At 39.0% G+C, this 24,891-nt stretch overlaps 1 protein-coding gene across 1 annotated transcript in view; it reads left to right on the top strand.

Annotated features, from left to right (window-relative positions):
• BICC1 (BicC family RNA binding protein 1) overlaps positions 1-24,891 on the top strand; it is a 1,908,684-nt gene that overhangs the window by 1,047,463 nt on the left and 836,330 nt on the right. The window contains exon 8 of the mRNA XM_044056407.1: positions 6,730-6,981. Within this exon, the coding sequence (XP_043912342.1) occupies positions 6,730-6,981 (252 nt within the window). The remainder of the gene's footprint in view (positions 1-6,729; positions 6,982-24,891) is intronic.

Below are 24,891 nucleotides of genomic sequence, written 5' to 3'. Positions count from 1 at the left end.
ATATGTGTTAGTAAAAGTCAGAGGGGAATGTGGCAGCCCTTTCAGTTGGGCTTATTTACATGGCATTGCTGAATTATTACACAGATCTTCTACAAGCTGGAGTAGGTTTGCACTGGTAAAGTTCCTAAAGGCAGTCTCATTTGCTGGTGTGGTGGTACCAGTAGGCCTGACTGGAAACTAGGAAGGACTTTTCAGGTTTACCTTGCGATGAGGAGATGCATGATTGAGTACAGGTAGATTAGATGGTTTACTATCAAATAACTGAAAATCAAAAGACTGAATCCCAAACAGACTGAAAATTCAAAATATTGAATACATTTTTAATGCAAGGGGCAAGCCCCCCTGCTCCCCACACCCCCTCTAAATATATATACACCCAACTCCAAGATTACACAACAGTGGAGAAGGGGCAAATTCCATCAATCAATATTTTGAATTTTCAGTGTTTTTGGGATTCAGTCTTTTGATTTTCAGTCATTTGATGGTAAACCAGATTAGATAGGTAATGATCAGGTCAAGAATATTGCCTGTAATTTCTCTAATTCTTCAGCATTAAAGTCTAGGAAATGCTGCACATATCCATTTTTTAGAGGTGCAAGTGTTCCAGTTAATGCTTTTATAATTGAAATACACAAGCAGAAAGGTATTTGGTTTGACATTTAACCCATCAATGGTGTTTAGGTAATTTCTGCAAATGTTGGGGGATGTAGATAGGGATTTGTAGCTAGCAAAGAACTTGGATTTGTTAATGAAGATTTGTGTGATGCAAGAAGATGGCATTTCTTAGAAATGCAGATACTCCCTCACAGTTGCCTGAGAGTCTGAAGGAATGGTAGTTGTTAATACCTGGTTTTGAGGGACTGCTGTCACTGTACTGAAAACATGTCTCAGTATCTACATAGATATGAATGTTTTTGAGTTTCAGGAAGGCCTCAAGTTCAGGCATCTTTCTGTTTTAATTCCTAGCATTGTTGTGCCACTGTAATGATCAAATTGGAGTTTGAATTTGCTGTGAAGGAATATCCATCGGGGGACTCTGCCTAAAAAAGGCATTATGGTGACAGCAACGTTTTAGCCAGTTTGCAGAAGTTCTGGAATGTGAGGTGTAAACCATGCATGACAAAAAAGGAATTTCTAACTACTGTCTCATCCCAGGCCAACACATACTGGATCCCCTTAAAATGACACCAACTACTTAACCAGTTGTTCAAGCCAAGTTATCTTGTCTTAGTATCTAGGCATCATTCTGGATGAAGGCAAGATACTACCACAGACTAGTGTCCTGCCTATAACACAAGCATGTCAAGTTTCATCATGTCTCTCTACATGTCTGTTTGGGGTGCAACACCTCATGTCATTCACTCCCATGTGGGCAATCATAAGGTCATAGTCATTTGTCTAATTTGAGTCCTCGGGGCCCTTATGACACAGATCCTGGCATCAGACAGACAGCTTACAGTCACCATGTTCCTGTTCAGTCTAGTGAGTGGGGAGTCTATATTGCTAACTATAATCATGTGTTTTAAAACACTTCCCTTTGTAGAAACACTTAAGTTGACTTTGTGGGCTTTCCTGGTGACGCTCAGTTGAGCTGTCTGGATTTGCAGTATGTGCATGTGGAGAATGTATAGGTGTTGCATTGTGTGCTGGGCACTGGGATTTTTACAGTATGTTCTAGGAGGATTTGGCAATTTATTTTATTTTTTATTTATTTAACGTCTGTTTACTGGGAAAGTCTGACTTGGAACAAAGCCAATTTTCAGTGGAGGCCCAGGTAAAAATGCTCCATACGTATGTCTTTGAAAAGTGGGAGGAAACCCACACAAACGCAGGGAGGACATGCAGACTGCACACAGAAGGCACCCCAGCTGAGAATTGAACCAAGGAACCTCTTGCTGTGAGGCGACAACGATAATGCTGCACCACTGTGCCACCCAGTTTTCTTTACAGCCTCAGTATAAATTATGGGCCTAGTGGTATGCTGTGATTGACATGCTGGTGTGAAGGTATGATGCTTACCAGTAAAAGCATGTAGCATAATGGTTAAGGTGTTTACCTTACAGACACAAGGTGTGGGGCTTGATTCTCACATAAGGTAATTGGCTTGGCTTAAAATAGTCAACACGGGCAGTTAGCTTATTACTAATCTGTGAACCTATGGTGACAGACTACAGATGAGGTGAAAGCATACTGAGTCATATTACCAGAAGGTGGAGGGTTAGAGCTCATCACAGCAATTAAGGGTTGGAAGGAGACTATTATAATGTTCCTTGAGGCTTTATGGATGAAGTATGCTCAAGTTAGGTTAGACTTCAGCTAACCTAACAGTGCTTAATGAAAAGAAAGAATTAAGTCTGCCAAGAATGATGAGTAATGGTGATTCACATATTGGCTACTAACTGGGTACTAGTGCTGGTCTCACTACAGCTGCACATTACAAGGAACTGATTTTTCTTTTCTCTGACCAGAACCAAAGTAATAGCACTACTCCTAAGCTACATCTTGAGAAGTAGTATCCAATCCAATGCAGTCACCACCAGCAGTAGTGCTGCTGCTCCCTCTAGGTATTTCCTTGGAAATTTGCTGAAAGTGTACGAAAACAGCAGCTATAAAAATAAATTGCACCTTGCTGATGTCTTTGGCTAAACTATTGACACATTCCATTCTCTGTGGTTTCATCTACGTCCTACGTCATGGTTTCGTCCTACCTCCTGACACCTCTAAATTGCCCACACCTACTTTACATGCTTCTCTTCCCCTTTACCTTCAACCTGTATCTACCTCATTTATCTCATCCCTACTCAATAAACTTAAACCCACCACCCCCTCTGCAGACAAACCTCCTGCAGAATTTCTGCAGATAGGAGCTAAAGCCATTGCCTATCCCATCTCAATCCTGATAAATAGATCTATAAAGGAAGGAATTTTCCCTTCCATTTGGAAGATATCTCACATCATCCCACTACACAAAGGGGGCAATTCTAATGACTTCTCTAATTTTCGTCCCATAGCATTGCTATCACCTATAGCCAAAATCATGGAAAATGTATCCATAAACAACTCCTTAACCACCCTCTCCATAACAACCTACTTGCTAACAGTCAACATGGATTTAGACCTTCTCACAGTACCACTACTGCATTACTCTCCTTTACTAACGCTATCAACCATAACCGTAACAACACTAATATATCATCTTCTATCTTCATAGATCTTTCAAAAGCTTTTGACATGGTTAATCATAAACTTCTTCTGCACATACTAAAATCTCTTTCAATTCATCCTTTTTCCTTATCCTGGTTTACATCTTACCTAGAAAACCGTCAGCAGGCAGTACTTTGGAAAAACTCATTATCTAATCTCCTTCCTATCTCTTTAGGTGTACCTCAAGGGTCTATCCTTGGCCCACTCCTATTTTCTATCTTTATTAACGACCTCCAGTCAGCTATTTCAAACACTACTTGCATACAATATGCAGACTATTCCACTATAATCTGCACTGCTTCCTCTCAGACTGAACTCCTGTCACTTACCCAAGAAGCTTTTTCCACTGTTGAACACTGGTTCTCTGACTGTTCCCTACTCCTCATCCCCAAAAAAACAAAGTTGCTATCGTTCTCACCTACCCACAAATCAGCCTTTCTTAACTTCTCTATTACTTCCTCTGATAACACTCTGATTTCTCCTGATTCTACTACAAAACTACTAGGAATAACTATTGACAACAATCTCAATTTTGATTCTCATATAAACAACACAATAAGAGTAATAAACAAAAAGATTGGTTCCCTTTATAGAATCAAACCATTCCTTACACCTGAAGCTCGGACCACCTTAGCTAGTTCTCACCTTATCTCTACCCTTCTATACGCTTCCCCTATTTATACCAATCTCTCTAAAAATAACCTCAAGAAACTTGCTACATCTTACCATAATATTGCTCAATTTGCCACAGGATCCCTCTTCAGAACTCATCACTGTCTTAACCTAAAACAACTAGGCTGGCTTGAACTTCCTAACAGGCTCATTTATCAACAGCTCTTAACTGCTCACAAAATTCTATATCAGCCTTCTAAAACACCAAGTCTCTCTAACCTCATTACGCCTTATAATAACTTGAAACACCTACGCTCGTCAAACTACTGGTTAATATTACCAAACCCAATAACTCTGCAGGTGACAGCCTTTTTTCTAACTCTGTTGGAAAAATGTAAAGCAAACTGCCATCTGATATCTCATCTTTGTCTAGTCTTCCACTCTTTAAAAGACAGCTGAAAACACATCTCAATAAACACTGGCTTTGTTCCTGTAACAACCCAGATTAACCTTCCTTTTTCCTTTCCTCCTTAATTCCTCCTCACACAACATCCTATAGACATATGTAAAAAAAAAAAAAAAATTAAAAATATTTTTATTATTTTCTTTTTCACCTTTTTCCATATTATATACTTATATTTTTAGAATTTGTATAGCAAATATCTACTAAACTTTGTTTATGTAATTTCTTGCTATGACTATGCCTGTCTGCATGTATATCTCATGTTCTGACTCAATGTGTTTATAATTTTTACCTTGTATAGCCTGTTTCTGTGAATTACTTGTAATACCGTTGGAGCTTTTCTCCCCGGGCCTCCACTGAAAATGGACATATATCCAGCTGGACTAGCCCGGTCAACAAATGTAAAATAAATAAATAATACTTACTCTAATCTTCTCTTCTGCCAATAGATTTTGTTTGCTTTTAAGTTAGTACTGCAAGTACAAAACATATGAAAAAATATGCATGGAAATTGTGTAATGACATGAAAACTATATTGCCACCATTCATAAACCTTGAGAACACTGTAGGATTTCTGTCTTAATTTTTGTCACCAGTCTCGGAGTGTTTTATTGACCAAACATCTTTTATACTATTGCTGCAGGGTAGGTCCAGTAGAAGCCAAAAATCAGTTTAAAACATGTGTATGCGGGTGTGTTTGCATGTAATAGTGTGAAAGATTTTGTCCTAGGATTTGTCAAAATTGATGTTCTATAAAAGTATTATGAACAGTATTGTTATATGATTAAGATTAAAAGGAGGTTTTATAAATAAATTTGTAATTATTGCTGCCCTGGAAATGTTTATTATGAGGAAAAGACTGCTGCAGCTCTGTATTTAGTGAGGTTCCATTAAACACTACTAGTTTCACAGGTAACCTCTAGGCAATGTGGTGATATGAAACTGCAGGTTTGTGTGTTTGTTTCATGGTCTGAAGATGATTTTGCACCACTAGATTGTTTTGCCTTTTTTAAATAAAACCCTATTATGTTGCAGAGAAAATGCCACTGCCATCTTGCATTGATACTACAGTATGTGTACTCTTCCACTGGACTGCCTGTTTGTGCGTTGTACTAAAAGATTAATTCTCTTCAACTGTCAGAAAAAACACAAGTGATGTCAGGCAAGGTGCTTCTCAAGAGAAAAATCCCATAGAAGATCAGAGAGAACAAAGGAAGTACTCCAGTACCCTGGCCTGCAGCGTTAATTTAGAGCACAGACAAACTGGTTAAGCATCCTGTTCATTGAATTAATCTTTTCTTAGACCTCAAAAATACATTCCCATCATGCCTTTATATATATTTTTAGCCTTTGTCCAATGAGTGTTTTTCTATTTCTACCACTCAAACACACACTGTTGTGACAAAATTAAATTTGAATGATATTAAAAATACAAGCATAAATCCTAACTATATAAATCCTAACCATATAAATCAAGAACTGCTTTTTAAAGTTATGAAGTTTGTGTAACAATAAAAAGTTAAAAAGTTAAAATCATTTGCATACAAATTCTTGAGATGAAACAGTTATATAGTTAGGATTTATGCTTGTATTTTTAATATCATTCAAATTTAAATGTAATATGTTTCTTTAAGCACTGTTTGCACTTTAAAAGTGATCACTACCATGGCTAATAGAATAATGAGTATTTTAAAAAATATATATATATATTTTTTGAGGTCTGAAGAAACGTTTTAACTGAACGTGAAAGCGCTAACCAGTTTGTTTGTTCAATAAATTATCTGTGCCGTGCCAGCCGTGGAGTGCTTCTCTTCAACTGTGCACAAGTTAAACAGAGGTCCCCTCTGCCTTAGCCGGTAACTTGGGTGGATGTAAAACATCCCATAGAGTAGATCAGAGAGAAGATTAAGGGAAGTACCCCAGTACCCTGGCCTGCAGCGTTGGGACTTAGAGCACCCCTAGACATATGCTGTTGCACCCCTAGACATATGCGGTTTCCTCAGTAACGCATCCTGTTGGGCATTGAATTAATCTTTTCTTAGTGTCCCACCTGCTATTGCAATTTTTAGCCTTTGTCCAATGAGTGTTTTTCTATTTCTACCACTCAAACACACACTGTTGTGACAAAATCAAATTTGACTGAAGGTTTAATATCTTGTGACCTGTAAGAAATGTGGCTGCAAGAGAAGAGATGACAACTTGCAATGATGCCAAGGAGTAGCAGATGATATCTTTTGAGTATTATATGCCAGTTTGAATTTCTTTGTTCACATTTTAAAGAAACCCCAACAGAACTAATACAAAATGCATTATACAATTTTTCTGTTATGAATGATATGTATATTTAGCTATCCTTTTCCAGTGTTCAGCTACAAAAGTTGATGCATGCAGAAATGTGCAAGTTGTGAAGACAAAGAATTTGCTTATTTCGTTTTCTTTTTTCAAACCAGGAAGGGACAGCTGTATTACTAGAACATCTGGCTGGTAGTCTAGCCTCCGCAATACCTGTTAGTACACAACTGGACATTGCTGCACAGCACCATCTGTTCATGATGGGGCGGAATGGAAGTAATATCAAGCACATTATGCAGAGGACAGGGGCACAGATCCATTTCCCTGATCCTAGTAACCCACAAAAAAAGTCCACTGTCTACCTCCAGGGTACTATCGATGCAGTTTGTCTGGCCAGACAGTATCTCATGGTAAGATGACTATTTATATAAAATTGGTTGCTTGCTTGTCTTTTGACACCTGAACAAAGTACTTTTTACCCAGCAGATTTCCGCTATAAAAGTTTAAGTTTTACAAGATTTGCTATCAAGTCCATGCTGTAAATATACCTTATTTCAATATAAACAAAATCGTCCTCCTACAGAACTGAACTTGGGAATACTACTAAAATGAAGAATAATAGTATTTATCAATGCTAATAAAGTAACAAACTTTTATATATACAACAAAGTGACAGTTGTATTGTGGTTTTAGGTTGTATATCAGTTGTAATGTACCAAAGTTGGAATAAAAAGCACCAGTGTGCACATTTTTGATTGAATGTAGATAAAAGTTCAAGACATTGATAAAATTAATAATAAATGTTTCTGCAGAAGGTGCTGTGCTTAGTAAATGCAAGGTAATTTGTTTTAAAGTGTCTTTTTACAATATGTGCAGAATCAAATCTGCTCCGTTGTCTTGGATAGTTGCTGTATTAGTGTGAAGTAGAATTAGTAAGTTAGTAAATGGTATCACAATTAATATATTGCTGTTGCAGTTTAAAACCTTGTATGAGTAGTTACTGACGAGTAAGAGGCATCAACTGGTGCGCTTTCCAAATAGTTCAGTCCCTGAGGAGATGGAGACCTGTTGATCCAGGTTTGAGTTTTCTGTCCATGAGTCAAGTGAGTCAGCTGGGAGAGGAAGTAATGGGAGTGGGCAGCTAATTTATGGCTTTCTTACCCAGCAGAAGAGTAGTTTGTTAAGACTGCCACTGTAATGCTTGGGCAGTCAGGAATTATATCCTCAACATACACAAAGCTCTGGGTGTCATAGCCTACTAAGGAGTGTACAACACTCAATTTTTTAACAGAATAGCAGCAGCAGCTTGGGAGTGTGATGGCATGAAGCTCTGAAGAAGGTTATGTAGGCCCACCTGTCTGATAAGTGAGGAGGTGATAATAGGAAAATGTATGAAAAAATTCAAGCCATCTGTAGATAAATTCCTTTTGGTACCACATTCTCTCATTTGCTGCTTAGGCATAACATGCGGTCATTGAAATAAATTGTGCAGTAGAATTGAGAATTTCCTTCATGTGGTGATGAGGTGCTTAAAGCAAAGTAAGGTGAAGTAATGAAGCACAACTCTACCATGTTTCTTTTGTGGTGTTTGATATTTGACTAACTTCACAAGATTTGTACCTGAAAAAAATCAGCTTAGGGCAAACAGAAATTAAAGCAGTTTTAAATGTCTGACACCTTAAGAAGATCATTATTAGATCACTGTTGCGGTAACCTGAGCTATATGGGGTGCAACTTGCCAAGGACCAGACAAGTTGTCAGCTTCCAGAGCTTTAGGGTACCTTCCACACTCCCTAACTTCTGTACAGCTTGAGGAGAGCTTTACAAAATCAGTGGTTATTGTCTGAGAGCAGTCTCCTCTTTTGGGTTTGAGAAATTTACTATTGACTAACATTTCAAAACCTGGCAGATAAGTGCCCCATTAAGGAATACCTTCCAATTTGTTCCATTTGTTTGTGAAAAAAGGTTTAATTTTTTCTATCAAAAAAATTGTTGCAAGGAGTAGGGATTGTTACTTTTAATGGTTCTTATTAAAACATTTTATCGCAGACCTTGAATTTTTAATTAATAGAGAGGACCATAATTCTAAGGCTCTGCTACTCACTTGTCACATACTTTTTGGTAGCAATAAGGACATGGATCCTGGCTACACTGCTGTTGAATCCCCGATAGAATGAGAAAAGTTGTACACAATCTTCAGTCTTGACTCTCGCTTCTTCTTGGCAGTCAATAAGCGACTTTGCTGTGGACATGTTGGGTTCCTCAGACAGCTCACCAGAATGTAAGTCACACACAGCCCTAATGTATGTTTGTCAGTAAGCAAGTGACAGTAAAGGTTTTAGGTGGGAGAGAACCATAGCTAGGATTCTGTATTGAAAGACCGGGTTTAAAGTGCTTACTTAGTATGGTATCCGTTTTGGTGGTGGAAAGGTCATGGAAAGATGTTTGGAAATTTCAAATTGAAAAATACTGGAATGTGCTTGGAAAAGTAGTGAGTTTAAAAAAGTATTTATTATAAAATACTAATCAGCAGATGTTAATTTAATGCTGGGGCAGCACAGTGGCCCAAGTGATAAGTGCGACTGCCTCACTGTGCTTGATTCTCCAATTTTGTATTTGGCTAGGTTGTCTTTTGTGTAAAGTTTGCTTTTCCTCCATATGTCTGAGTTTTTGCCTGCTGCTGTGGTGGTTTCTTGCAGCCCAGAAATGTTACATCGGTGAATTGGTGACCAGAAAATTCACCTGTACATGGGAAACATATGGGGGAATGTGCATGCATCTTGTGATGGGCTGACACCCCACTCATGATTAATTTCCACTGCTTTATGCCCATTGCATGGCAAAGTTTGTGGTTCTCCTGCAACCCAGAACTGGATTAAGCAAGGTTTTGAAGAATTAATTATCCACTTTGGCTAGAAATGAAAAATAACAGAATGAGCCCTTAAAGATGAGCATTTCATATTGTAATGATTCTAAGTACCTTCTAAATGATTCAGCATTTTTTTCTGTACTTTTATTCTTATGGAACAGAGTTAGGTGAATCACAGCAGGGAGATAAAGTAAGGGTGAAATACAAGAACTTTGTAGAAATATGGACAAAGAAAAAAAATAATAGAAAACAAATATGAAGGAAATAATGAATTGCATGAGGAAGTGAAAGAGTATTTAATTGCAAACCACAGAAACAACGTTGTTGATATACATATAATATTACCTATATTCTTTTATGAATTCAGCATTGGCACCTTGGGTCCCAACATCCATCAAAGCATCTCTTTTAAAGCCAGCTCTTACCGTAGAGGGAAACACTGTGACTATGGTGCAGGTAACCTGGGTGTGAATAGTGGCTTGGCTGTCTGTAGGAGTTCTTCCTGGGAGGATGGAAGTGATTCGCTATTCCTGGCTTCTCCATCCAGAGGAGGAGGAGGGTGGCTCTGTTCACTAGTTAGATGACTTCTAGCAGGGGCACTTAGTGATACATCTGTGGCACACAAGGATAGAGAGCATATGCTGTCCTTTGTGAAGTGGCACATCACATATGATTCAACATGCTATGGCACTTATAATGACAACATGCTGCCAAGCTCAGGGAGCTGCTGAGCAAAGGGTTTGTACCATCAGGCAATGGTAGGTCACCCTTCTGAGCCAGCAAGCTGGGTCCAATCCGTAGAACCTGATTCTCCACAATGGTAATAGATGGGCATGATTAAACTTCTCTGGCAGGAGAAAATTGACTGGAAGGCTGTCACCTAAATTGAAAATGCTCAGATCTTCCTCCTATGAGACAAATGTGAAGTTGAGTGCAGGTAGAGGAGGCATTGGACTATGTCCTATGGGGATGCAAAAATAAAAATGTATTAAAACATATCGGGACTTTTGGAGATTGTTATATAGTAAGCTTTTCCTTAGAAATTGGATGTGTTGGAATCAGGAAAATGAGAAAATGTGTTGGTTAAAAGACTGGTAAACTACATTAAACAAGCATTTGAAATGGAATACAGAACTTTTGAAGCAATTTAATAGGAAATTGAGATTATATTTCATTGTGGTAAATTATCTCTGAGAACATATGAATGGTACTGAAAAACATTTCAGGTCAAGATGGAATTTTGATGCATGCCTTGTAGAAATGGAGATATAGATCACTTTTATATAGTGCAAAGTGGCACAGTGAGATTGAGTCAGAAATATGTGATACGTTTTCTTTTAGAATTATGTACAGCATAGGTTTATGCTGAAGAAGAGATTCTTGGTATTTTGAACGATAAAAGTAAAAGGAGGAGTCCTCCTATTTTCTAAATGGTAGTGGAAGTTTTTCTGTTCACGTGTGCTACCACTAACTCAGCAGATGGGACTTGTGCGTTACTGCAGTGTCCATATTAGAATGTGAATCCAAGGATCTGCTGCTGGATTAGCACCCATAGTGTTTTGATCTTCACTGCATCAAATGTGAGGGTTTCTCAGACTGAAACATTCCTCAGTGTAGAACCACATGTTGCATTCTGCCTGTCCTTTCTCAGTATGAACTGGCCCTACAGTTGCCTGAATTCTTTTTTTTAGTAGCATTTGGTATTCAACATTTCACATGGGAGACTTTTTCTTTTATGTCCCTGAAGATTCATATGGAGTTTCTACGTATGTAGAGAAAGCATATTTCTAGCTCACGTTTTTGCATTGTTGAGTTTCTGGAGTACTTTACCTTTATGTTCCTGTTTCTTTACAGAATTTTCCTGTTTTATGGTGATTGTTCTGCACTGCTATTAAAACAATGTCCTTACCAATGGCAATTGAAGGTGCACATCAGTGGCATCACTTAAGTGGCTAGGCTTCAATTTGCCAACAAAACTGTCTAGCAGAAGGCCATCTGCATGACATAGAGAGGTAAGCCCCTGACTCTGTCCAAGGCAGCAAGGTTAGTTTAGCAGTGTGGGTGATTGAGGAATTTGGTACAGGGGAGTTGTTACCAAAGTTCAGATTTTTAGGTTATGTGTATTGGTTATTCCATTGGAGAGGACCATGTTGCTAAGGCTTGTTTAACAGGACAGAACACTGAACCAGGGAGAGCATGTATGGAACCATACATGCATCTTGAGTCATGTGCCACTTTCATGCAACTACAGCCATGGCATGGACATTAGGAACTTTATAGTAGAACATCTTTGAATCCACCATAGATGTAGCCTTTCCAAATGGTGATAAGGCTGGGCACAGGGGCACAAAGAAGTTTTCCGCAAGTGTTGTAAAGTATCTTTTCCAAAGTGTTCCATTTGCTAATGTTTTTTCACGTTACCACAGTACTTCACTAAAATCCTTTTGCACTTTTATCGTAGAAAATTTGAAGTACACTTGCAAGGAGAATTTTTAAGAAGTGAGGGTTTCAGTTTGAGTTCATCTTATTGATGCAAGCATTTGTGTTCCTTTCTTATTTCTTAATTAAAGACGAGTAAAATAATATCTGGTGAATTGAAACAAATCCTTAGATGGGTCATATTTATTTAATTTATTTGATATTTGTTTACTGGGAAAGCCCGGCTGGACAAGAAGTCCATTTTCAGCGGAGGCCCAAGGAGAAAAGCTCCACATTACAAATAACAAACTAATTAAATCACTTAACATTTTGCAAAATGAATTAGTGCAATAGTAGTAACTACAACAATATTGTGGCAGTGAACAAGTATAGTAGCTATATACAGAAATTGAATAACACAAAAGAGTGAAATAGAATGTGACAGAAAATAGAAATAAAGAAAGATGAAAGAAAGTATAGACAAGGAAGAGTAAGAAAGAAGATGCTGAAAAAAAATAAAGTGAAGAGAGATGTTGGTAAAAAGGAGAGTAAAAGGGAAAATAAGGTGAAACCAGACAGGCGCAGGTGATGGCGAGCTGAAGGTTAAGTAAATGGCAGACTGGGTAAGGAGAGAATAAACAAAAGAGAGGATGACAAAAGGATGAAATCATCCAGGATCAACACAATAGCAAAGGCATGAGTTGCGTAAGTAGGCTTTAAGGTGTTCGAATTTAATGATGTTAGAGGTGTTTATGATTTCCTGAGGTATATTGTTCCATATATTAGCAATGTAATGAGTAGAGTGAGTCACCAAAAGTATTGTTTGGTTTAGTAATATTCAGTAGAAGTAAAAATATGTAAACAAGCATGACAGTACGAAGCACAGCTATCATAAACTAAAGACTTTTATTCGACAAAGGTACGCACTTTCACCAAAAAGCAGTGGCTTCCTCAGACCATCTAATGCTAAAACAGAATCTTAACACAACAGTTATATAGCAAACATAAATAAAATCATCCAGTAAAACAACTCACTTTACATTCTGCTGTGAATCAAGGCATCCATGTCTAATGTGTCTCAGTCCAGATTTAAAGCGACATCAAAAATAAGACATTTTCATAGAATGGCATAGAATGCCTAAATAAACACACAGCTATGGATATCTAATGTAGCCCATATATAGAATCTCTCCCTACATCATTTGGGTGCCTTCCTTGATCTCAATACTGATCTGATGGAGACTGCCCCATTAAGTCCTGCTCCCTTATCGGCTCTTAACCGCAATATTCATCAGAGCTCTGCTCCCTCGATCTTATTTTCTATATCACCTAATCTAGCTGTTTCTCTAATAACTACAGTCACCCTAAATGTAAAAGCATGATGATCTGTACTACTTGTCACATATCTAGCTATAGCGATGGTGTTGTTCCCAGTACATACATTATTTAGGTGTTCCCTAATGCATTCCCTCAACGAACGGTCTGTTTTACCAACATAAAATCATTGGCAACACATACATTGGGCTAGGTAGACTATATGTCTAGTACTACAGTTGGCCTTAACTCAAAATTTATAAACCCTACCAGTATCGGGGTGCACAAAATCATCACTGCAGTCATAGGTGTGTTCACAAATCCTACATCGTCCACATGGAAAGATGCCCATGGTGTCGCATACTTTATCAGCCTCCCTATCTGAATAGCAAAGCGTTCTCTAGATAGAGATGCAGTTCTTATAGCAATAATGAGGTATAGGTCCAACAACGCTGTTGATCTTCTCATCTGTAAGTAATATGGGCCAATTCTTCTCAAACACCTGTTTAATACAATTTACGTTGCTTTAAATTTTTGATTGTGATTTTGTTGTTGCTTTAAATCTGGATATAGTGATATCATCACGCTGAGATGCATTAGACATGGATGCCTTGATTCACAGCAGAATGTAAAGTGAGTTGTATTGGATGATTTTATTTGTTTGCTATATAACTGTTGTGTTAAGATTCTGTTTTAACATTAGATGGTCTGAGGAAGCCACTGCCGTGTGGTGAAAGTACTTGGCTTTGTCGAATAAAAGTCTTTAGTTAATGATGGCTCTGCTTCGTACTGTCATGCTTGTTTATATATTTGTACTTGTATTTTTTACTGACGGCAGTTCCTTTACCTGTGGGCCGATTTATATTTAATATTCAGTAGAAATTTTTTTGGAGGAACTTAATTTTTTATTATAGTCTGTGGTTGTAGTTTTTGGTGAGATGGACATTTACATGGAATGAGCAGAAGATAGTTGGGTGAAGTTTAGCAGATTTGGCAGTTCAAGCCAATTCAGTTGATGAAGAGCAGTACAGTGATGAGATCTAAATGGAGAGTTAGTTGCAAATTTAGCAATTTTGTTATAGCAAGATTCAAACTTGGCAAAGTCTGTTTTCTTTAGGTTAGTATAGATAGGTGAGGTATATAGAAGAACAGAAAGTAAATGACATCTGCATACTGAATAACTGTGGCAGTTTGGGTAGCTTTATGTAGATTGTTGGTGAAGATTGAGAAGAGGATAGGCCCTTGTCGACTCCAACCGAGACGGGTAGTACAGAGGAGAGTTCAGAGTGCCATTTAACAGACTACTGACCAGTAAAAAGTGTACATTTCATTGTTTGCTAATAATTATGTCCTGAAAGAGCAGTTGTGTTATGGACCATTTTCATTCAAATGATAAACCGAGAAGTTAATACTATTAAAAACAGCATTAAAAGAATTTATGAATATTATTTGTTGTATACATAACTGCTGATGATCATAGAGGTGAATTTATACAATCAGGTAGATAAACCATCTAATCATAGTCATTGCAATTGATTAGTTACCATATTAGTAGTAAATTTGTTGACTGATCTGAAAGTTCTAATAGGTAAGCGATTCCACTGTGCTGCAGAATAGGGAGAAAATTATTTTAAATCTGAATTCAGGTTTTGTAATACGTTGTCCACTAAAAATAAAAGTAATTTAAAAGCTGTGTGTGCTTCACTATTAAGTTAGCTGAGATTTTGAAAGATTAAACCAAGTATTATGAACAGTGTTTACACTGTTAAGATTAACTTCTATATCAATAACAGCAAGGCGCCATTAGTTTGTGACTTAGGTAATGAGTACCATTACTGGATAGCTTGTTCACTGAGGATGGTTTGTATTCAAGAGCTCTTTCAAGAGTATTTTATTGAATGGCAACTAGTGACATGAGTAGTCTGTCATGACATCCCATTGGTTTCTTGACAGGCAGTAAATTCCATTTTGTACTCTCAATCTGATGCCCCCCAACATTCATTGCTTTTAAACATGTATGGACTTGTTCAGATTTTGCACCATTTCTTTAACATATGTATGAATAAGTTTCAGCTTTGATGACCTACATCTATAACAAAGGCTGTTTTAAAAGTGTTTTCCTACTGATAAGCTAGTTATGTATAGATCTGTATGGCACACAGTTTAAAGAGTTGGAAAAGTATTCTGGTCTCAGTAAGCTGCAATATTTCTTGGGAGATATTTAAATAAAAAATTACTCAGTTGAGTTCAAAGTGTACACCCTTGCTGGCAGGGCAGTAAGGTGAATTTAACTTATCCTGTTAAGGCCTTTTTGTAGTACATTCTGATCTCTGGGTGTGGATAACACAAAAGTATCATGTAAAGTGGTTAGTATTTAATGGTGTGATGGCAAATCACTTAAAAAATGGATGAAAGCTTGCAAGAACAACTTTCACGGGGACTTACTTGTTTGTATGTTATGCATTATTGTTACTTAAAAAGTTCAAAGCAGCACCATGCTAAGATGAATCATAACCGCAAACAGTGATGTACACAGATAAAACTAAGAACTACTAGATATTGTGCAGACAACCACACAAATAGTTTCCACTCTGTTTTATTGGTTTTAGTGCTTTTGTCAGATTGCAAATGCAGTATACATCTGAATTTGTACTTCAACCAGTCGCATTGAATGATAAGGTACATGACCATAACCATTTCATTTAAAGCAATAAGGATTAAAATTCACCTCAATATTAACAAAAACTAATTCTTAAAATATAATATGAATAATATGGTAAAATGTGTGTTGTTTTTTCATATCCAATAAGCCCCAAAAAGTAAGTAAACATAATGTAATCCCTTGTTGTTAGGGCACCATAATCATGTAGTCCTTAGCCTTAAAACACTACTAGTAGAAACATTTTCATTAATTCTAGGTGTATAATCTGTTGCTAGCCTAAGCTGCCAGATTAACCCCTTAAAATTGATCATTGTATACCACAAACTGTCCTGGGATTCTTTTCCAGCTGTTCCAAAACAAATTGGAACATATTAAAAGATTACCACGTATCAATGGTTCTTTGAGTAGGCATGCTGTTGTCATGTTTCCTGATGTTATTTTCCAGCTAATGTCTGGTAGTGCTTTCATCTTGAAAGATGAACTTCATCAAACAGTTGCTATGAAAAATGTACAGATCTTTTAGGTTTACATACATTGCAAACATGGTGATAACTGCAACAATTCGGGACAAAAATCACAAAATGTCTAGAGTTTACTATCATGGTGATAAATCAAGAATGCACCACTTGCAATAGGTAAGTGGGGTTTTGACTAATAATGAAAAGCAAAGGGCTGACCAGTCATGAGGGAGCAAATAATGAGTGAATGCTGACAAATGAGAAAGGGTAGCCAGTTGGACCAGTGAAGGACTTGTCTGGAATAGTCCACATTTTGGGAAAAAAGTTGAAGCAAGTAACAGAAGATGTTGCAGGGGTATTTTGATGCATTCTGGATGGACCCAGAGGATGGGGGACACTGGAAGAGAACGCAAATTTTAAGGTGCTTAGAACAGGGTTCCTATTAAATGAGCGAAGACGCATTCTTTAGAATACGTCTTGATAGAACCTGAAAGCACAAAAAGGCGAAATAGTGAAATGGCATATAAGCAAATTCTTTCCCTGGGAAAGAAATTGCTTGGCCGCTTCTGTTACTTTGCCATTTTAATGACTGTAGTGCGATCTCAGAGTTGGTATATTTAAGTAGGGGGGTGAGGGGGGCACAGCCTCCCCACTTTGTAATGTTTTAATTTTTTTTTTTTTGTGGAACAGTGATTTTTTTTCCCTTGGAAAAAAAATCACTGTTCTAAGTGTTCGAGATTGTAAGCTTTCATTTACATGGGTTCGATAAGTCATCGTTCGCTTTTTTAAGCATTTAATGATTTAACATAGACCCTTAGAGCAGAAGTTAAGAGGTCTTGTGTAAGTAAGGAGAACAGGTTGAAAAGAAATGAGTCTTAACTTAGGCCTTCAACTGGGAAAGCCAGACTGTAATGTCCTAGATATGTGAGGAGGTAACCTAAAGACTAAGGATGAAAGAAAGGCTCAGTAGATCACATACTAACTATATCCAATGTTTGGCTGTAAATTCCTGATTGAAGAGCCATCCAGTTAGATGTAGAGGGTTCTTGTTAGCCAGAGGGTAGAATAGAACTGTATGGACTTATGCTTGTATCAGGAGGGTTTTTACACAAGGTGAAAATCAGGAGAAGGATAAATAGTGCTAACAAGACAATTTTATAGTGTAGACCATTCTCAAAGTTAATATATTTCCTCCTCTTCCTTAGTGGTTCATTATGCAAAGGGTTGTTTACTTTGACTTTACTCATACCCAGTTTCATAAGGAAGAAGTGTATGTACAAGCTGTAGTACAAAATACAATATGTTTCATCTGTCCAGTTTTAAAAAAACAGACTTGTGATATCGTTCCAAAAACGTAGTATAGTTCAGGAAGTATTTAATGTGGATGGTCAAGGTAAAATATTGAATTCTACCATTTTAAATGCAGTTGTGTAGAAGTGTACACAAATGGTGCTGACCCATGTACTTAAAACACAGAAAAAATATTTTATTACAATAGACTATTTTAGGTTTGATATATATATATAGTCATTGGGTGCTCTACTACTAAAATGGGGCAGGAATTTTAAAAAGAGAAAAAACAAAAGTGGTCAGAACCCATTTAATTAAAACTTTATTTCCCACACAGTTTTGGTTAAAAAAATATGTCCTTGTCAATTATTTACTAACTTGGGGTTATTGCTTTTTCTGTTGATGCTTATTCTTAGGTTTGTATTAAAGCACCAATAAGCTGTTAATGTATTCCCATAGTGCTAACTCTCTAAATTTCCTTCCTATGATGTACATTTTTTCATTTAATTGAGGGTGCTTCCCAGCATGGAAAAAGGTAGTCTGCCTTCTTGCCAAATCTTGCTATTGCAAAAGAAAACAAACCCTTACTTGTATTAAAAAAATCATGCTGTGATATAAAATAGATTATACCTATTTCTATTGTGCTAGAATTGTGTGCGAATGCATTTGTTTGAGTGATTGAAATGTGGCAGAGGCTGCTTCACATATGCTTTATGAGCAGTAAAAAACATGTTGGCTTTTTAATTAGTACTGGTAGGTGCAAACGTTTTTGTTGGTTTGAGAGAGAGAATACAATACTGAAGCAAAGGTCTGTTGTACAGTGAAGGCTAGTTTATGGCTCAGTTTGCTGATTTTTTTTCTAAAACAGTGCATAAAACTAACTGTACAAATGCTGTTTGAATGCTTGTGTAGTATGTATGACATTACAAGGATAATTATATACTTCAAATATTTTGATTAAAAGCCATCATGAAGCTAGATCAGTGCTTTAATGTAAATCAGCCAGCTTTGAAATGTGGTTTCCTGAACTGCCTGCATGCAACTCTGAGGCAATTAATTCATTTTTAGAATTCCTAAATGTTTTCCAGAAAAGTATTCCTGTACTTAAACATTCAAGATGATTAGTTGTCCTGCTCCTGCCATCTTAACTAATCTTTATTGTAAATGATGGAGCTAAAAAAATGCTAAACAAGTTTTAGCTATTCTTGCAAGCACTATATCTTTTCCTGTTCTAACGGTTCAATTTTCTTTCAATTTATTATGGGATGATAGAGCCCAACTAAGAGCAATAGTCATGTGCAAATTGTTTTACATGCACATTTTTTTTCTGTACCCACAGAGTTAGCATTTTGTTTTTCCATAATAGCCATACTACAAATTACAAGCTTTTTTATGACCACAGGTATTAAATCCCACAGTGAATTGTGTGTTCAAAGTACACAAGTCCATAAAAGAATGTACTGACTTGTAAAATTGCCATTTTTATTAGTTTTTACTATCCGTGACGTCATTAGTTAACCAAGGAGCATGCTTAGTGATTTGATATCAGACAGCTTCTTTGTATGCCGGTTATAGGGCTACATGCTTTTCCACTGTAGACTGGTCCAGATTTTTGCCTCAGTTTTGGTTTGTTTCTCATAATGTTTGTTGTTTTTGAGCAAATTCTTGTGGATTGATGTCACTAAATGATGGACATTTTAATTTCCGACTTCATACCTTGCAGAAAGTGCATGGTATTGCAAAACCTTTTAGTCTAGCAACTTTTAAAGTTTATAAGAGAGCTATTTCAAATATGTCCATGATTTTGGGCCTTTGTCCCCCTCCCACAAGCAATCATTTTTGACTTGGACCAGAATTCTTGTACTAAGCGGATGAGTTAGTGCTAAGTCAGAAACAGGATGACAACATTGACTGTGTTTTCACACAAGGGGAGAGGATTACTGTAGAGTTACTGGTATATAAAACAATACAACCACTGCCAGTGACTTGCATTCTGGAGGAACATTATTAAATAGATTTTGCACAATCAAAATGAAAAATGTAAATAAACCAAACTTTTTTTTCTTGTACTCAGTATTTTTATAGCCATTGAAGCTAAATGTGGATATTTGGTTAAATACTTCCTTGCATTTAAGTTCCCATGTTATCATGGCCACCAATAAGAATTCATACAATTTAAGACCCTCTGTCAGTGGCCTGTCATTTGTGTATAGGAAAATACACTTTTTTTGTTAGTCATCTTTAATTTAAGGCCATAGTTCAGTGATGCTCAAATGTTACTCACCTAGGAAATCATATGGCTTTAGCAGTCAGTAGTCTATTATGTACCTCCATTTGTAAATTCTCTGCAGTGCCCCTTGCACTTCCTTAGCTGTGAGTGTTAACCTTTAACACTAACACAGTCCCTTCCCCCAACTCTAACCCTACACCTTAATGTCATTAAAATCTTCATGCAACATTGCCACTAGTTAAGACAAAGACACACACTCACAATTTTAATGAAAGAACTTCTTCAGAAACATACTAACATACATTCCACTAGTATATTTAAAAAATTGATTTGCATCACCAAAAAAACAAATCACATACTCAGTCTAAAACTATAAATTTAAACATGTTAAAATTAGAACTATACTTAATTAATGTTTAAAATTCCGATATTTAGTTAAGTAGTGTTCTTTAATTCTAGTTTTTCTGATGTAGAAACAAAAACATATGATAAAATAATAATAAAAAATATATATATATATAAAATATATATATATATGTATATATATATATATATATATATATATATATATATATATATATATATACACATATAAATACATATATACGCACATGCACATATATACACACACGCGCATACACACACGCTCACACTCTAGTACAGTAGCCAGTGAATGAAAAAAAAACAAAACTAAGGAGGAGTGATTTAATTAAACCATTGCAGCACACATTTGCTGTTGTAATTTTCAGTGATACCTGGGTCAGCCTGTGCATTTAAGCTCTCTCACTTCCAACAGAGTCACAGTCACAAAAGAAAACATCCAATTGCTCCACTACTATGAATTTGAAACAAGTACAATGTCTATAAGATGCACTGTTTCCCTGAAGCATTACCGCTGTCCCAAGATCTAATGGCTGCATTATGTTCCTTAATGCAGGCCGACAATTTTCTGCATGTTTTACCAACATAAAAACAATCGCAGATGTCACAGATACTACATACACTACTTCACCAATTAGAATGACTCTTAGAATGCACTGTGACATTGCAGTCCTTGAAAAAATACTTTTTTCCTCTGTGAATGTATTTACAAGTAATGCAGTTACTACATGGAAACATATCTGCAGGCTTACTATCTATCAAAAAGCTTTGAATCAAGAATGGTGAGTCATTTCTCTCAAAAGAGCTTCTCAAAATCTTGGTTTTCTTAAAGGCAAAGCATGGATTTGCTCCGAGCGCATGACACATCTCCTGGGTACTAGCAATAATTTTCCAGTTCTTGTTAACAATAGATGTTAAGTTGTCAATCTCACCTTCATTCTTACTGGACGTGTTCGGAGCCGATCCTCGGCTCCGACTCAGCCAATACTAAAGCTTGAGAGCTAATTCCACTGGCTCGAGGCTCCCCTATATCCCACAATGCTAGGCAGTAACTACTCAGATTTTGTTTGCCGCTTAGCTGTGAGGTGCTTTCTTCTACCGGCTCTGGCAGGTTAGTGAGTTTTTCTAGTTAAAAACTTAAATTTTCTACCCCTATCCATTCTATTTAGTTTAGTTTTTAATACAGAGTATCCCTTTAGTTTAAATAGGGTCTCCCTTGTTTTTTATCCCCTTTTTATTCCCTTTTAACTTCTAGGACTTTGGCCCACTCCCCTTTTTCCCCTGTCATTTTAGTGTGACTGGATTTTTTCCTTTGGTTAAAGGGTGTGTCTGTGTGTTGTGTCTGTCCCTTGGTGTACAGTCTTTTTTAGGATGTCTAAAGACTCCAAGGTCTCAGGCTTCAAGAAGTGTGATTCGTGCTGTCAGAAAATGTCTCTGTCAGATGGTCACACTTCTTGTGTCTATTGCCTGGGACCTTTGCACCTGCAGGGCTCCTGTGCTATTTGCCATGCATTCAGCCCAAGAGTCCTGCAGGAACGCAAAAATAAACTTATTCTTCGTGGCTTGTTAAAGCCTGAAGGCCCCTCGACCCAGTCTGCATCGGGGAAGCCTTCAAAGACTTCCAGGCCATCTGTTCCAGCTTCAGAGCAGTCTGCTGGGAGCATCAAGGCTGCTTCGACATTGGCTCTGGCTGGAGTCGATGTTTCGAAGTCTCAAACCGTTATCTCTGCTCCGGCCGGAGCCGAGGTTGCTAAGACTCAAGTCGGCTCCGATAGTCTTATCGGAGCCACCTTCAAAGAAGAGGTCGAGGTCCCCTTCCCATCGGCTCCATTCACTCTGCTCCGGGATCCCCTCTTCTGTCGGAGCGGAGCCATAGGTCCCATTCCTCTCTGTCCTCCAGGCTGTCCGACCATGACTTACAAAGGGAGGTGAGTAGACTTCTCAAGTTCGAGGCACTGGCCCAAATGCTGCATAGCCCTACTCAACAGTCAGCGGCTATTCCCATCCCTGCTTCTGGAGTTTGGAGACGGGGCTTGTTGGAGCCGTGGCTGTCAGTGTGTCGGAGCTGATACCTTCCTTTTCGGCTCAGTCATCTGCTCCGATTTCTTCCTCGGACGGATCTTGGTGCCGAGCTTCCCTCGTCGGCTCCGAGGGGGGCGAATGGCATCGGACCCTTGTCTGACCCCGTTCTCCCCCTCGGAGCGTCGGCGCTGGTGAGTTCGGCTCCAACATCGGCCTTGGAGCCGTCCCTGTCGGTGCCGGGGGGGGGTCCTTGTCTCCTTGGAGCGGGGACTTTCGGCCTTGGCTGATTGGGGCACCTTCGAGGTCATGCAGAGCATGCTAGACCCCGTGTCTACCCCACAGTCGGCTCCGTCAGCTCCTCCCTCTTCAGTGCCTGCGGTGGTTTCTACCCACCCCCTCGTAACAGACCGTAGAGAGCCAGCTCCTCAGGTTTCCCCATTGGGAATATCCTCTTCCTCCGAGGCTTCTCCTGATCTGGTAGGAGAACCCCCTCGGAAGAGAGAGTGCAAGAGGAAGCACATTGACTCCCCTGAGTGTATCACCTCTGACACCGACTTGGAGGAATCTGAAGGTTCCCCTCGGTCCCCCTCTGAGGATGTCTCTTTTGCTGACATCCTTGAAATCCTTAAACAGAGGGGGAACTGGCCTGCCCTTAACCCTTCAGAGGATGAGTCGGTCTACCTTGAGGCATTTGGCTCTCGCCCTTCCACCTCCTGGGTGTCTCCTCCCTTTGACCCCTCATGGAAGTGGTGGCAAGGAAGGCTTGGACGGCCCCTGATTCGGTGGAACCTACCCCAAGGAGGCCGTCAAAATTTATTACTGCCCCAAACGAGAAACCGTTCTTATCCAAAGGTGTCTCTGTTGATGCCAGGGTGGTGGCCGCGGCCACTAAGAAGGAGTTAGCTGATCCTTCGGTACCTGTCCATCCTCCTAATAAGGAGTCTAGGACCATAGACAGGTACGGTAAGCGGATGTTTTCCTCAGCGACCTTTGCCATGCGGTCGCCGAACTACTTGTGTCACTTCACCCATCTCCAGAGGGATTTACTCAAGGATATGGGTGAGGCTATGCAGGATCCAACAGCTGAGGGGTTCCAAGACAAAATGAACTCCCAGTTGGCAACCCTGAATTCGATTGTCAACTCCTCCATGCGGCTTATCTCATATGCGGCTGATGGGGCGAGTAGGGCCGCGGGCACAGGTGTAGCTTTACGACGCCACGCCTGGATGCAGCTTTGTATTTTTGCGGACCCTTTCAAGGCGTCCTTCACCAATTCCCCCTTTGATGGATCAACGTTGTTTGGACCTCAGGTGAAGGATACATTGACTAGGTGCGAGCAGGAAGGTAAGACTCTCTCTGCCGTGGGAGTCAGTTTTTCTACCCCTTCCAGACCTTATCCCAAAGGTCAGAAGGGGGGGGAATGTGGTTCCGCAAACCACAAGGAGTCTCATCTGATGCACAAAGTCGATTCCCCTCTAGAGGCAGAGGGGGAACAATAATAGACACCGCCCTAGGGGCAGAGGTGGTCCGCAAAACCAGGGTAGCAGAGAAACTTTCTCTGATAAAACCCTTTCAGCATCCCTGAGGAGCTGCACACCTTCGGAGGCAGTCAGGGGAAGATTATCACTGTACCCAGAAGCCTGGCTTTCCCTCACTCAAGAAAAACGGGTACAGTCGATCATATCCGAGGGTTACAAAATCCCCTTTATTCACATCCCATCCCAACCCAAAGGATCCCTTCCAGACATTCCACCCAGTCTAAGGGAACAAGCAGCGTTAGAAATATCAAAGCTGCTGTCAAAAAGAGCTATCCAACCAGTCCCAGCAGACCAGCAAGGATCCGGAATCTACTCCAAATTCTTTTTGGTACCAAAAAAAACAGGGGACTGGAGACCAATACTGGATCTCTCAGCAAGCTAAACAAGTATGTGAAGAAAACAAAATTCCGGATGGTCACGCTACAGTCCATTCTACCCTTCTTGGGTCAGGACAATTGGATGTGCTCGATAGACCTTCAGGATGCGTACTACCATACCAAAATGCACAGAAGGTTTCTCCGCTTCAGGCTGGGAGCCAGTCACTTCCAGTTCAGAGCCCTGTCCTTTGGTCTCACTACAGCCCCCCGAGTGTTCACCAAATGTATGGCAGTGGTCGCTGCTCACTTGAGACGTCAAGGATTCCAGGTGTTTCCATATTTGGATGACTGGCTCCTTACCGCCACAACCAGGCATCAACTTCTTCTATCCAGAGACTTCACCATCCAAACTTGCCAAGCTCTAGGCATTTCAATAAATTTCGAAAAATCTACCTTGTCAATCTATTATCTTTATAGGCGCCACCTTAGACACAGTTCATCTTTCCACCAGACTAACAGAGCAAAGAGCATCAGATGTCCGCAAATACGTTTACCTTCCACTTCAATGCAACAAGGTCAAAGCCAGGGTAGTCTTGAAGGTATTAGGACTCATGGCAGCTACTATTACACTCCTCCCCTTAGCTCGTTTTCACATGCGGATCCTCCAGTGGATGCTGTTTTCTCAATGGTCCTTTCAACAGCTCCCGATGTCTCACATCATCCTGCTTACCCAATCATGCAAGAATCACCTGTCTTGGTGGATCACATCACCTCAAGTTCTCCAGGGCAGACCCTTCATCCCTCCCCCCCCAATCGCCACG

The sequence above is a fragment of the Protopterus annectens genome, chromosome 14.part0 (assembly GCF_019279795.1).
Source record: "Protopterus annectens isolate FY-2018-M chromosome 14.part0, PAN1.0, whole genome shotgun sequence".
Classification (NCBI taxonomy): Eukaryota; Metazoa; Chordata; order Ceratodontiformes; family Protopteridae; genus Protopterus; species Protopterus annectens.
This window is presented reverse-complemented; position numbering and strand designations above follow the sequence as displayed.